Raw genomic sequence first — 14152 nt, forward strand, 5'->3', positions numbered from 1 at the left:
CTGCTGTTTGTTTGTTTGTTTGTTTTTCAATAACATTTCCATACCTCCTTTTTTGGAAACAGGATAGGGGATGCAGATTTCAAGAGTCACAAGAGCCCCTTCAGAGACTCTCGGTGACTGGGATGGCAGTTCAATGCAAGGGCCTAAGGGAATGTGCTATTCAGGCTCTGCAGTGCTGGGCATTATCTGGGTCACCTAGAGTCTGGGGGCCACGAGGGCCATGCCCAGCGATGTTAAGGGGCCAAGTGGTGCTAGGGATCAAGCCTGGGTCAGGTGCATGCTAGGAGTGTGCCCTGCTATATTATCTCCTGGTCCCAAGTATCAATTAAAAGAAAACTGCTCAAGGGCTGGGGACCTGTGCAACAGGAGGGGCATAAGCTTTACAAGCAGGAGGCTTGGGTCCAGCTGAGCACCACCAGGAGTAGGTCCCTACACCTACCTGCCACTCCCAGCTGGGAATAGCCCTCGAGCAGCACCTGTGTGGCCCTACCAAAAATTACTCAACAGAATCATTTTTATGGTTCCTCTCACCAAAGCTTCCAGAAAAGGGGTTGCCAGGATGACTTCAGCACGTGTATTGGCACCAGGGTTTGGACTTGTGGCCTCATGGACTTGTGGCCTCATTCAGGCTTAAAGCCACTGGACCACCTATAGCCCCTGGTGTATCTTTTTCTTAAACAGAAGCTATTCCTGCTATACACTGCTGGGTGTGCCTGAAAATGCTTTGGGGTTACAGTGACTAGGCTCAAAATCAGGGCCTTGCACACATGCTAGAGAAGATCTTTGCCACTGAAGCTCTCTCCCTCGCCAGCTTCTCTATTTCTGAAACATGGGCTAAGAACCACATGTAACTGGGATTCAGAGGTAGAATCCCTCAGAGGGACTGTTCAGGAGCCTGGGGAATGCCTCTAAGGCAGGGCTGAGCTATCCACCTGATGCAAGACCAAGACTGCAGAGCATCAGTAAGAAGAAAAAGTGCTGCCTTAGAGCCAGAAAACAACAGAAAGACAGGCATATCTTTCTACGGTAAGAAAGAGTCTAGGGACCAGATCAGTAACACAGCAGGGCTGGCACTTGCCTTGCATGCATCTGACCTGGGCTTGATCCCCAGCACCACATATGGTACCCTGAGCTCTGCAGGAGTGATTCCTGAGTACAGAGGCAGGAGTAAGTCCTGAGCATCTACCAGATGCTACCAGGCCCAAACCATAAACTAAAAAGGATTCTAGGGCTTTGGAAATCTTCAAAGGGCTGAGCATATGATACCTGGCATGTACAGTGCCTGGCAATCAATACTCTACACCACATGCAGGAAATCTGGCACACCGCTGGTGAAGAGCAGCACTGCTAGAAGCCTCACTCCCACCCAAGAGGGAGAAAGATGTGAGACTCCGCAGAGGTCTGAATTTAGTCCGGCTCTGTGTCTGTCACCATTTGGGGCACCTAGACATTTCAGGTTCCTGAGTCCCAAATTCTATCCGATGGAAATAAACTTCCTCATTTATAGCACTGAGATCACTACACTGAGAACAAGTCTGGATTTTTTAAAATGTACTTTTGTGTCCTCCTCATTTGGCACAGTTCCTGGTCATGGAAGTGCTCAGTAAGTGTTTGTTGAAAGAATAAATTAACTGGAGCAGAAATGATGGCTCAACAGCTTTGCATGTGGGGGACTTAGATTCGATCCCCATTACTGCATAAACCCTGAGCACTGCCAGTCTTCGGAGTATCTCATGAACTTTGAGCACTGCTGGCTGTGGCCTGGAAATCAAGAATAAACAAACCGGAAGGAGGGCAGGAGGAGATAGTTTAAGTAAGTGCCGATACCGAATGGCCCCCTGGGCAAGCTGGTTTGGAATAACCTGAAATGTTGCCATGGTGACCTGCTGGCATCTCTGGGCTAAGCATGAAGAACATTACAAACGGCTCCATGATGCATGAATTAATTTACATGAGATATCTAGAACTGGAATATCCATAGAAATAGAAAACATCTGCATGGCTGCCAGAGCCCTGGAGAAAAGGGAACAGGAGGAACTGCTACTGGGTGCTGCAGTACTTCTTTCAAGGGGGTGCGAACATTCTAAAATTAGATTGTGGCAACAGTGGGTGGCACAGTTGTGTGAATAAACTAAAAACCACTGAACTGTATATTTCAGAAGAGTACATGTCATACCATGTATGTACTTACTATTTTAATGTGTTACCTTGAGAAACATGACTTTAAGTCCTTTATTTATTTATTTATTTATTTTGCTTTTTGGGTCACACCCGGCAATGCTCAGAGGTTACTCCTGGATTTGCACTCAGGAATTACTCCTGGCGGTGCTCAGGGGACCATATGGGATGCTGGGAATTAAATCCGGTCGGCCGCGAGCAAGGCAAACGCCCTACCTGCTGTGCTATTGCTCCAGCCCCTAAGTCCTTTATTTTTAACTGGGTCTACTTTTTATTCCTGAAGTATAAAAGGTCTTTTTAAATTCTGGCTATTAGACCCTTTAAGGGTTTTGGTATTGGGCCAGAGAAACAGTATGGGGGTTATGGCACTTGCCTTCCATGTGGCTGACTCCAATTCTATTTGCCTGTACCACATATGGGCCACCAAACACTGCAAGGAGTGATTACTGAGCACAGAGCCGGGAATGAACCCTGAGCACTGCTGGTGCCCAATACTCCCCCCCACCCCCATAAAGGTTTTAAATCTTTATGGAAGTCCAACTTTAAATGTTCTTTCTATGTCAGATAATATTACTATATTATATACAAGGTACAAACAGGGGTCAGAGTGATAATACAGTGGGTAAGTGCTTGTCTTATAAACAGCTGACTTGGGTTCAACAACTGGTACCCCCTATGAGCCTTGAGCCTGCCAGGGGTGATCCCCTGAATGCAAAGCTAGAATTAAGCTCAGTAAGCCATGAGCACCAAAACAAAACCAAACAAAGGTACAAATGTACAAAGGTACAAAGGTACAAATTCAGCTGAACGTCTACGGGATAGGGTAGTAAGAGACGACTAAGGCACATACCCACCAGAAACCTACTGCTTAAGGACTCAGTCCTTGTCAGGATGCAGAGTCAGCCAGCAGCTCTGCCCTAGCTCTGTGGGGTCCTGGAAGGCTGTGTAGGGAAGGGCCTTCCTGGAGAGCCAGCCTATAGGCTGGATGCCAAAGTGGCCAGGAGGCGAGAAGGCACAACTGAAGCTCGCAGCTCTTTGCCGGCAGAAAGTTCTCAGAATAATTGAATATCAGCAAGGTGGGAAAGAAAGCTCAGCTTCTCCCAGAAAGACACCTCAGAATTTTGCTGCCAGACAATCCAAACATCATTCTTACACCCTGCCTCTCCCAGGGACAGCTGGGCCCATGGAGTAGCCAGGAGAACTCAGGCCCACAGCCACCAATGGGTCCCCTTACAAACGGGCAAGAAGGAGCTGAGTCATAAACACTCATACTTGGAAAAATCAGAAAACACAGTAAACAAAGACAGAAGCTACCCCATCAGCCAACCACATGGGTGACTAGGATGTGGGTTCTGACCCTGTGGTGTCCAGACCCATCAGGAAGCCCCAGGGCAGCAGCCTCACTGAAAATCTTTCAGGGGACTTCCCTGAACCCCCACAATACTGATATTTCCCTTTGATCCCCAGTCACATCCTCTAAAGTAGGAAGGAAACCCCGGGAGCTGCTGATGCTCAACTGTCCCTCGGTCCGGTCTCCCTTCCACGTGATGTCCATTCCTTTCCACGTGCGCCAAAGCCTTGCGATGGCTGTCCCACATCTCCTGTCCCACCCTGTTTGCCCTGGCCACCTTACCGGGATGGCCGCCCGGGGGTCCAGTCCATTCTCCACCACCGAGAGCATCTCCACCCTGGCTGCAGCTCTCCAAGGATCACATGACACCTGGGGAGACACAGGGCGGTCACATGAACAAGGTCAGGGCTCTGGTCAGGTTCTGGTCCCTGCCCTCCCTCCCCCAGCAACCCCCCACAGCAAAGGCAGGTTGTTATAGCGTTCAAATGGCAGACGCAAGGCCTTTCAACCCAAGGTTAAAAAAAAAAAAAAGAGCAGGAGACAGTACTTCAGGTTCAGTGCATCCCTGAGCTACAGACAGAAACAGCGGCTCTTTCTGGGTTTTGGTCTTTTTTTATTCTTTTGTTTTCAGGTCTTTGTTCTTATTCTTTTGTTTTCAGCTGAATCTTACGAAGACAATGTTTATGAGAAACAGCCTTGTTCCTGACGCTCCATTCGCTCTCAACGGAACGACCATCTCCGAATGCAACAGTTTTATGTGTACTTAGGTCAAGAAGTCAACATGATGAGTGACCTGGCACCTGAGTTGCACAGGAGGAAGAGAGTGGCTTGGAATGCCTTCAAGAGCGGCGAAGAAATAGCTAAGAGGACGAAGAACCTCCGGCTCCGGACACATCTCTTTGATTCCATGGTTCTTCCTGCATTAACATACGCCTCAGAGACCTGGGCCCTACGCAAACAGGATGAGAACGCTATTCGGGTCTCCCAAAGAGGAACTGAAAGAGCTATGCTTGGAATATCACGTTTCACTCAAATGGGAGAAAGAATCTGGAGTTCCGATCTCCGTTGAAGATCAAGAATCAGGGATGCTGTCTCTTTTGCCAAGGCGTCAAAAATCAGAGGGGCTGGATATGTAATGAGATTTAGAGATGACTGCTGGACTAGACCCGTTACCGACTGGATTCCAGGGGACGTCAAAAGACCACGTGGCCGCCCACCTATCAGATGGTCAGACTTCTTCATCAAGATCATGAACGATCAGTCTGAGGCTCTTTGTGTTCCTAGAACGAACAGATGCCATTGGGCTACACTAGCACGCGATAGGGACAAATGGAGATGTTACTGGCGCCCGCTCGAGCAAATCGACCATTAATGGGAAGTCAAGTGATCAAGTGTTTTCAGGTCACACCTGGATGTGCTCAGGGCTTACTTCTGGCTCTGTGTTCAGAGATCACTCCTGGTTGGCTTTAGGGGACCATAGGCAGTGCTGGGTTGGGTCTTCTTGCATACGAGACAAATGGCCTGCCCCCTACCCTTGGTACAGTAGCACTGCTGGGTGTGTTGAAAACAACAAAACAGAAAAAAAAAAAGAAAATGAGTGGGAGAGCAGAGGGTCCCAGAGGATGTTGTAGCTGAAGATGCCAACAACCTGTAGGGACCGGAAGCAGGGGCTCACATTCCATGGGCCCTGCAACCGCTCACACCCCCAGCTTCAAGGTCAGGCATGTGTCTGCAGACTTGTCAGTGAAGAGAACAAGTGCTCGGGGCCAGAGAGAGGCTCCACATGCCGAGTGGCTTCACATGCAGGCAGGAGTGACGGGTTCCTTCCTCAGCATGGCAGGAGTGACAGTGCTCCCATACTCCTGCACGTGATCACCGCCAGGTGTGCCACCAACCCCCACCAAGAAAAGAGAGAGAGACAAAGAAAAGTATAGGTGACACAGTTTGACAGGGAGGGTGGGAAGGACTCTCCTGCTGCCACCTGCCTCCTGGGCCTGCCTGCTTGAGCAGCATGGGGCACCAGCACTGCTTGAATCTCAATTTGCCACGAGCTAGCTGGGCACACTGGCGTGCTGTGGCAAACCCACTCCCCAGGGGCTCTGAGTACGGCCAGGGCAGCTCCCACTTTGGACACCAGAGCATCAGGAAAAGTGTGGTATCTCTGGTCAGCGTTCCCCCTGGAAGTTAGGGCTGGCCTCTCTGGTTCCCAGACCTTGGGCTCCAATTCCTTTCAGCCACACTGGAGGCTCAGCCCACCAGCCCTGTTCTGAATCCCAAAGGGGCCCTCAGCCAGTCACAATGCCAGGTGCCAGAAGACTCCAACTGCCACCATCTGAATGACAGCCTGGGTCCCTTGTGGCTCACTCGTTCGCTGATGCACAGGTGCATGGTCAAATAACATCAGGTGAACTGAGCAAGCTCCTCTGAGAGGTCAGACAGGAGACAAGTAACCATCACTGCAAACAGTGTCAGGAACACCAGAAAACACAGCACAGAGCAAGCAGGGAGCAGCCCTGTGGCGATCCCCAAAGAGGCCTAAGACGCTGCAACTCAGGAACCAAATTAGAGCCAGAGTGATGATATAGTGGGGAGGGTGCTTGCCTTGCACAGGGCAAAACCAGGTTTGATCCCCAGCACCCCATATGATCATCTTAGTCCTGCCTCGAGTGATCCCTGAGCACAAAGCCAGGAATAAGCCCTGAGCACTGCTAGATATGGCCCAAAATAACCAAGAACAAAATAAAAGAGCCAATGGAGCAAGGCAGAGCTCCCAAGAAACATGGGACTGAAAAGAGAAAAGGGAGATCATGGAGCTTGGCAGAAAGATGACATATCCTTACAGAAGCCCAAGTCACGCTAAGTCTACCTCTCCCTGGGTACTGATTCACCCCTGTAAGATGCTTCAAGCTTCTCTGAACGCATTCTCTAAACTCACTCAACGTTCACAACTCTGAGACAGAACAATGGTCGTCCAGTTTCACAGAGAAAACGGAGGTTCAGTAGGAATGGGCCCAGAGAAGACACAGAATTCTCTGGTCTCTTACCCCAAGTCCTACACTTCTCACCAAACCACTGTCATGGGTCTTTAAATCAAAGTATTAATGGCAACTTATTAATGAGGCCTTTAGGAGATAGGCAGATGCTCCATTTGGTTAGAAAAGTCCAGAGAAACCACACTGCTCAAGGGCCAGCGACTCCAGTTAGCTCCCACGTTCCAGCACACAGCTAGGAAAACTGCCTTATGTTGTTTTGGTTTTCAGTTTCATTTCCCCCTTTATATTCTACTGCTTTCTCTATACACTTCCAATTTCACTTGTCCAATTTCCATTTTCACTCTCCCCCCACCCAGCCTGCTGAGATCAAAGAACGAAGTGAGTGGCTTAGAAGAGGCTTACATTGAAAGAAGAAACGCATGAGCTGGCTTCCCTACTTTCAAAACACTTCGTCCAGGAGAAAACAGCAATCTCTGCTCCTGAGAGACTTCTCAGCCATCCCTGCTGGCCAGCGCTCTGGGGCCTGAACCCAGTCCTGTACTGGGCCGTGGGGAACAATAGACTGACGACTCAGCCATGCAGCGGTGGTGCCACCTGATGAATCATGTTCTGCAGCTGGGGAAGCATGGCAAAGTTTGCTGTTGGAAGAAGCATGACAAGGTTATCTTTTGACTCAGAAGGGCAGCTGACTTTTCAGACATGGGTGCTCAATGAGTAAACAGCACCTCTTTGCACCTGAGCCAAGCTGGATTTCTGCACAAATGTCTTGTGAGGGACAGAATGGGGGGAGAGAGAGGTAGAGAGAGAAAGAGAGAAAGGGGAGGGGGTATGTGTGTGAGGAGGGAGAGAGAGGGAGGGAGAGAGAGAGAGAGAGAGAGAGAGAGAGAGAGAGAGAGAGAGAGAGAGAGAGAGAGAGAGAACGGGAACTGAGCCTTTGAAGGAACCAAGTGCAGGGTGAGAAACTTCCACTGTATGATTCCCAGACTAAGCTTGGGATGCGGGAGGCAAGGACAGGGAGGCTGGGACACACTGGGTGAAAATATTCTTTCCTTCCATCCAGCCAAGAACACCCTTTTTCTCTCACACTCTTCTCTCATGTTCCTTAGGACTCTGAATGAAAACAGGAACTTCCCCTCCCCAAGATTCATCCACCAGTGCACCTCTAGGGCCCAGAACAGTGTGTGGGTGGCACACACTAGAACCCAGAAAACACCTGCTGAATGAAGTGATAAATAAAGTAAAAACAAGGGCAAGTCACAGATAGCTCATGGTGGAGAAAGGCCTTGCACACAGAGCAGGGGTTCGATGTTCAGCATCACACGTATCGATAGAGGCATGGGGAATGGGGCAGGTGTCTCCAGTCACCGAGAAAGGAAAGTGAAGACACACTTCAGCAGAGGAGCCTCTGGAGAGCACCCCCCATTAAACCCAGCTGCAGAAGGTGAAAACCAGTCCTGGCACCTCAAGGAGGGGGATCCTGAAGGCACCTAAAGGAGTCTCAAAGGAATGAGACTCGAAGAATCAGCACAGAGATGACGGGTTCTCCTTGGGGTCCTTATCAACAGCTGTGAAATGACCAACTCTCTGCTGACCAGTCAAGAGAACGTGGAGGGAATGTGCACCCACCACGCATGGGGTAAATGTGTGTGCTGCTCTGAGGTCTGTTCCTTGGGTTCAGGAGTGTCCCAAATGGTCAAAAGTCAATGATCTGGCACCTGCAGAAAGAAGACATAAGTTTGACAGCTCCTGTGCCCACCCTGGCAGTAGCCTCCCCAGGACCCACTTACCCACTCCCCTAACTACAAGACTCATTGCCAAATGCTCTCGGGTGGTTGTTGGGACTGACCAGCAAACAGCTCTGGCTGGGGGAGCACAGGGTGCGGAGCCTTAACATGTGCCAGGACAACTCACACAGCGTTCTGCGACCACACCGTGGCACTCTCCACATCCCCAGGCCAGCACCGGGGAAGGAAGGGCTGGTTCCCACCACTGCAGTGGAGGGAGTGACTGAGGCACCAGCACTCACCTTCAGGGACTTGGCCAATGCCTACCAGGCAGGTGGCCAGCACAGGGAATCCAACACCAGTGCTGGACACACAAACCCCAGGGGAACAGAAGGTGAGGAGAAACCCTGGCCACGCAGCAGAAGCAGCCCCCCAGCTAGCCCACCACTGACGCCCCTGGCGGGGGGCAGTCCGGACACCCCCCTTAACTGCCATGTCCCCCAAGCTAGCTGACCACGGGAGCCCCCTCCGGGGCCAGTCTAGCCGCCCCTTAACTGCCAGGCTGTGCGCACGCGTCTATATTTGGCTGCTGGGGGCAGTGACGGGGGTTGGCGGAGAACTCTGACCCTTCTCAGACCACACGGGGACTGGGTCAACGGGCAATGAGTGCGGAGCTGAGGCCGCGGGCAGAGTGCGAGGACCCTGCTGGGTTTGTCATGAGGCGGATGAGGAAGCGGAGATGGGCGGCCCAGGAGGACCGGGAGGACACGGGGGTGAGGCGCTGAGCTCGGGCACATTTCAGGGCTGGATCCAGGTTGTCACGAAGCGCTGGGCTCCACCAGCCACTCACCTTGGCTGTGCTGGTAAACACGGGGGTCAGCGCGGGTGGGGTGGGGGGACTGGCGGAGGGGACCTTGGTTTTTGGCTGCTGTGAGGGCGACACCCGGCAGTGCTCAGGGCTCAGCCCCGCGCTCGGCACTCAGGAATCCCATATGCGATGCCGCAGGGGATCGAACCCGGGTCCCCGGGGAGGGCCTCGGGGGGCACTGCAGGGACCTGAGGGAAACTGGGCTAAGGGAGCCGAGCCCGCGAGGGGCAGAGCGGCGAGGGCGGGCCCCGGGGTCGCGGGTGAGGATGCGCAAGGCGGGGCGGGGGCGGGCCGGGGTCCGGCTCGCGGGCTCGTGTGGAGAAGGGGCTGGCAGACGCCCGGCTCGGGGCGGGCGCCCGGGGGGCTCCGCGGGGCTGCCCCGCCGCTGCAGCGCTTCCCCCCTCCTCGTCCCCTTAGCCGTCACTCACCACAGCGAGCCGGGAGCGGTGAGGGGCGCTCAGGGCCGCGGCAGCGCCTCAGCTTCGCTCCCGACGCGGCGGCGGCCTCCCGGCCCCTGACAACAGGAAGCAGCGCCGGCGGCGATGACGCAAGCACGTCGCCTGGACGTCGGGCCACGCCCCCAGGCGACGGCCCAATCGCGGAGCCCCAAAGAGATTGGGGGCGGGGCCAGCGGGTTGGCGCTTCGCCTTAGGTTCCAGAGGAGGCTGCAGACCTGCCCCCCAGCGGGGCTTGCCCTCTGCCACAGGTGTCCCCGTGGGACTAGATCCTACTGGCGACGTGCCGTTGCCGGCCATCTTCTGCGTAACGATGGGGTCCTCTCGGCTTCCGTGAGTGAAGCTTGCCCACTTGTGAAGCCGCCTGTCTTTGCTTTCCCAGGACGTTGGCGCTGGGAACCAACAGAGCTCAAGGACCTTTCTGCCCTGGGGGCTCTCTGGGAAAACGTGTTTTCCCTACTCCTTATATCCGGAGCGCGCCCTGAGCGCCCGCGGCGATTTTTTATAGCGAACTGCTTGGCATCTGTCCCAAAGACCCAAGACATTTACACCCTTCCTGTCTTTGCAGCACTATGCACAGTAGCCAAAATCTAGAACCGACCCAAATGTTCAAGAAGAGTGGACTGGTTAAAGAAACTGTCTTTTATCTTCAAAGGTACATCGACAGAAGTGGAATACTACTCAGCTCTAAGAAAAGATGATAGCATGTAATCTGCTGCTATGTGGATAGATCCGGAGAGTATCAGGACAGATGAAGTCAGGAGGAGAGACACAGAATAACCTCCCTGACATATAATAAAAATACTAATAAATCATCAGTACTGTGGACCCTTTTTTTTTTCGGGGTGGGGAGTGGAGATCACTCTCAGGTCTCTTGGGAAACTGGTTACTCCTGACAGTGCTTCTGGGACCATGAGGTGCTGTGGATCGAATCTCGGTCACCAGAATGCAGACCCTGTGCTCAGCCAGTGAAGGCAATCTCTGCAGCTTGTGTGACCTTTGATAGCAGCCCCAACTTATCCTTCCCTGCAGGGTGGGGTGAGGATTTGGAGTCTTCGGAGTGAAACCCCATCTCATGGTCTTGGATGTGTGAGATTGAGTACTTAAGCACTGACTGTCTAGCGAACAGCTGTGACTTGCTCTGCATTCACAAACTGAGTGGCCTGACAAGGAAGTGATGGGCAATTCACTCCACTCAGCACACTGAACCGCAGAACGTGCAGGCCCCAGGCTCCTCACACTGCACTCATTTCATATGACTAGTGTGTCAGCATTGATGTTGTGCTCCTTTAGGTAGGTGATCAAATCTGGCTCACTGCTAATTTTCCTCAATGTGTTTAACTTTTCCTGGCTTACAAGTGCACAGGGTGATGTATCAAAGATGATTTTTTTGGGGGGTCACACCTGGCGATACACAAGGGATACTCCTGCCTCTGCACTCAGGAATTATTCCTGGCAGTGCTCGGGGGACCATGTGGGATGTTGGGAATCGAATCCGGTCAGCTGCGTGCAAGGTAAATCCCCTACCCTCTGTACTATTGTTCCAGCCCCCGAAGATGAATTTTTTTGAGTATATAAAGGTTATAAGTATCTTTTTTGGAGAGGGAGATCTGTGCTGCTTTCACTGCTGCTGGGGTTCTTGCTACCATGGATCTATCTCAGGTGGGACAGAAGGTGGAATGCGTGAATGCATGCGACTGGGATAAGCCCAGTGGACCCAGGAGAGCCTTGGACAATACCTGGCTGCACCAATGTTTGTTTTTGGGGCCACACCTGGAGATGCTCAGGGGTTTCTCCTGACTCTGCACTCAGGAGTCACTCCTTACCATGCTCAGGGACCATATGGGATGCCAGAGATCCAACCAAGTCAGCTGCATGCAAGGCAAGTGCCCCCTCCCCCACTGTACTATCGCTCTTGCCCCCCCCTTTTTTTTTTAAAGTATTTTGGGGCCACACTTATCCAGGTCTTACTCCTGGCTCTGTACTCATGGATCACTACTGCCAAGGTTCAGGTGATCATATTGTAGGGTCAGGAATCAAACCCAGGTCACTTGTGTGCAAAATAAGTGCCCTCCCCACTGAACTATTACTCCAGTTCCTCCACCAATGTTTTCTGACATCAAGGTGGAACAGGGTCATCTTAGTCAACTACTGCTCACACATTCATCTTTACTCTGCGCCTCCCAACATCCTGCCACTGAGGACTGAGGGATTTGGGTTTGTTCAGGTTTTGGTAATGTGGGGCTAAGTCCCCAATGTGGTGGTGGTCAGGGGCTGCTCATTGCTCTGTATTCAGGGGCGACTTCTAATTGGGCTTGGAGGACCAGAGGTGGTGCTGAGGGTGAACTCCACACGGGTCGGTTACCTGTAAGGCAAGGGCTCTCTCTTCAGCCTTGAAAACTGCGTTTTTTGTTTTGTTTTTAAAAGAAAAACAAGCCAAAAAATAAATAAAACCCCATGCAAATTTTCTGCTAGATTTTAAGGGAGGAGAACCTTCAATACCAAGATAGGGCATGCACGTGTGGAATAAGTTTGAGAGCTTGGGAAAACAGTGGCGGTAGACACTGCAAAAGTTCTGGTTATTTCAAGAGCCCCGAGAGTGTGACCTTAAGTAGGGGTAGGAGTTGAGTCTGCTGTCATTAAGTGCTGTGGCACTTGGGGAACCCTGGGAGAGAACGACAGGATTGGTTGTGATTTGCTATAATACTCATCCCTGGGCTGGAGCGATAGTACAGCCAGTAGAGTGTTTGCCTTGCACACAGTCAACCCGGGTCCAATTCCTCCGTCCCTCTCGGAGAGCCCGGCAAGCTACCAAGAGTATCCTGTCCGCACGACAGAGCCTGGCAAGCTCCCTGTGACATATTTGGTATGCCAAATACAGTAAAAACAAGTCTCACAATGGAGACATTACTGGTGCCCGCTCCAGCAAATCGATGAACAACGGGAAGACAGTGCTACAGTGCTACTCATCCCTCCTTGAGGATGATGGCTTTAACAGCTTTTCAGGAACGATTATTCTGGGAGCACAGGAGACAGCCTCCCATCCTCCCATCCCATCTATTCCTCATGGACCTCATCCCCACCTCAGGGAGGGATTCCAGCTCCAGTCATGCATTTCCTGTCAAAGGCCTTTATTGGTTACATATCAATGGCCTTTGTTGGTCACACATAATCGATGACCTTTTTGGCTTTAATTCCCACGCCCATAGCTGCAGTTCTTCATTTATGCAATTAACATATGAAAAAGAAGAATTTTATAGGAACTGCTGAGAGGCTCTTCAGAAAATAAAATTTCCAGGTGGTGTGAGGCGGGAGGCGTTCACTGTGAGGACTCTGACACCATGCCCTTCTTTGATGACTTCTCTGATTCCTCATCAATTTGCATTGAGATTTCCTCTGATTCCTGGGTCTCTTGGAGGGATCTGAAGGACTGTCGTGCATGGGGGGTCTGCTGAGCACTGATGGACTGTCGTCTTGAGAGAGGCCGTGAAGATCTGATGGACTGTCGTGATGGGGGTGCTTGTGGTGCCAGGGAGCCATGTGGAGTCTTGCTGGTCTGCCTTGCCAGTGGGACAAGTGGGGGTCGCTTTGGTTCCTGCGTCTCCTGTGCTCCCTTGGTCTCCTTGGCTGCTTTCTCCTCAGGAGTCAGTTCTGCTGTCTTCACTACTACGGCCTCCCTGAGCTCCCTGGAACAAGAAGGATACAGTCAGCTCTCGAAAGGGATGTGCCCCCTCTGCATCGCTTCCTGACTTCAGGCAGGTATTGCAACTGGCCCCATCACTTACCGTGCATCTTTGTTGAACATCTCGTCCTCATCAGACGAATCCTTGTCGTGTAGCTTCTGTGCCATGTTTTTCTTACGTGTGGCATTGAGCGGCCGATACATGTCTCTCAGCCACAGGGGCCTTCTTCGCCAGAAAAAGCCCTCCTGGAAAAGGCAAGGGGAGCTTGTAAGCCTGCACCCCGGCCCACTCTTGTCCTGCCTTGGTGCCCACTCCTCCCCATGGTTACCTGACTCTCGTGTTCCATTGAACTTCTTCTATGCAGCAATAATCCAAAGAAGGTCCTTGGAGGAAAACACAGACAAACATCATTTGTCATTCACCCCATTTCCCATGCTTCCTAGGATGGAGGTCTCTGGTCTTGTTAGGACGGACAACTACATGGGTACCCTGGTCTGGAGCCATGACGAGTCATGCAGCTCCAAGTTCAAGAACTTAGGTCATCAATGGAGAGGTCCCAAGGGACACGAACCATGCTCTTTCCCACTCACCAGCAGTGTGCCCCCAAGGGCAAGGTAGTTTCCATTTTCCCTCTATTCCTTCTTATAAGAGGAAGATACAGAGGTTGGGGGATGTGGCTCCATGGTAAAGTACTAGGCTTGCATGTGTGAGGGCCTGGGTTCAATTCCTGGCACCATGCTGAGCACTGAGACTGAAGTAGCCCCGAGCTACTGGAATGATAATTAGAAGGGCCTTTGGACATGAGGCTCCAGCTTTGGACCCTGGCACCATATGGCCTCCCTGAGCACACGTGGGCAGGCTCAGGTAACAGCCACCACAAAGGGGGACTGAGCAGCCTGG

At 51.9% G+C, this 14152-nt stretch overlaps 2 protein-coding genes across 4 annotated transcripts in view; both read right to left on the reverse strand.

Moving 5' to 3' along the window:
* The window catches only part of PLEKHM1 (pleckstrin homology and RUN domain containing M1), a 45217-nt gene extending 35531 nt beyond the window's left edge, over window positions 1-9686 (reverse strand). For 2 of the 3 annotated variants that reach the window (XM_056127255.1, XM_056127253.1), the window contains exons 1-2: window positions 6925-7235; window positions 3812-3898 (exon numbers count right to left, since the gene is read on the reverse strand). In XM_056127255.1, coding sequence (XP_055983230.1) covers window positions 3812-3859 — 48 coding nt within the window. In that variant the 5' untranslated portion in view covers window positions 3860-3898; window positions 6925-7235. Of the gene's footprint in view, window positions 1-3811; window positions 3899-6924; window positions 7236-8148; window positions 8238-9542 lie in introns of those variants that run through there. The other variant, XM_056127254.1, reaches the window with a different exon arrangement.
* Window positions 8899-14152, reverse strand: part of LOC130035092 (leucine-rich repeat-containing protein 37A2-like) — a 43665-nt gene continuing 38411 nt past the window's right edge. Inside the window, exons 10-15 of the mRNA XM_056126572.1 lie at window positions 13581-13635; window positions 13355-13497; window positions 13135-13255; window positions 9788-9872; window positions 9543-9674; window positions 8899-9101 (exon numbers count right to left, since the gene is read on the reverse strand). Of these exons, the coding sequence (XP_055982547.1) occupies window positions 8899-9101; window positions 9543-9674; window positions 9788-9872; window positions 13135-13255; window positions 13355-13497; window positions 13581-13635 (739 nt within the window). The remainder of the gene's footprint in view (window positions 9102-9542; window positions 9675-9787; window positions 9873-13134; window positions 13256-13354; window positions 13498-13580; window positions 13636-14152) is intronic.

Source organism: Sorex fumeus, unplaced genomic scaffold, assembly GCF_029834395.1.
Source record: "Sorex fumeus unplaced genomic scaffold, SorFum_2.1 ptg000063l, whole genome shotgun sequence".
NCBI lineage: Eukaryota > Metazoa > Chordata > Mammalia > Eulipotyphla > Soricidae > Sorex > Sorex fumeus.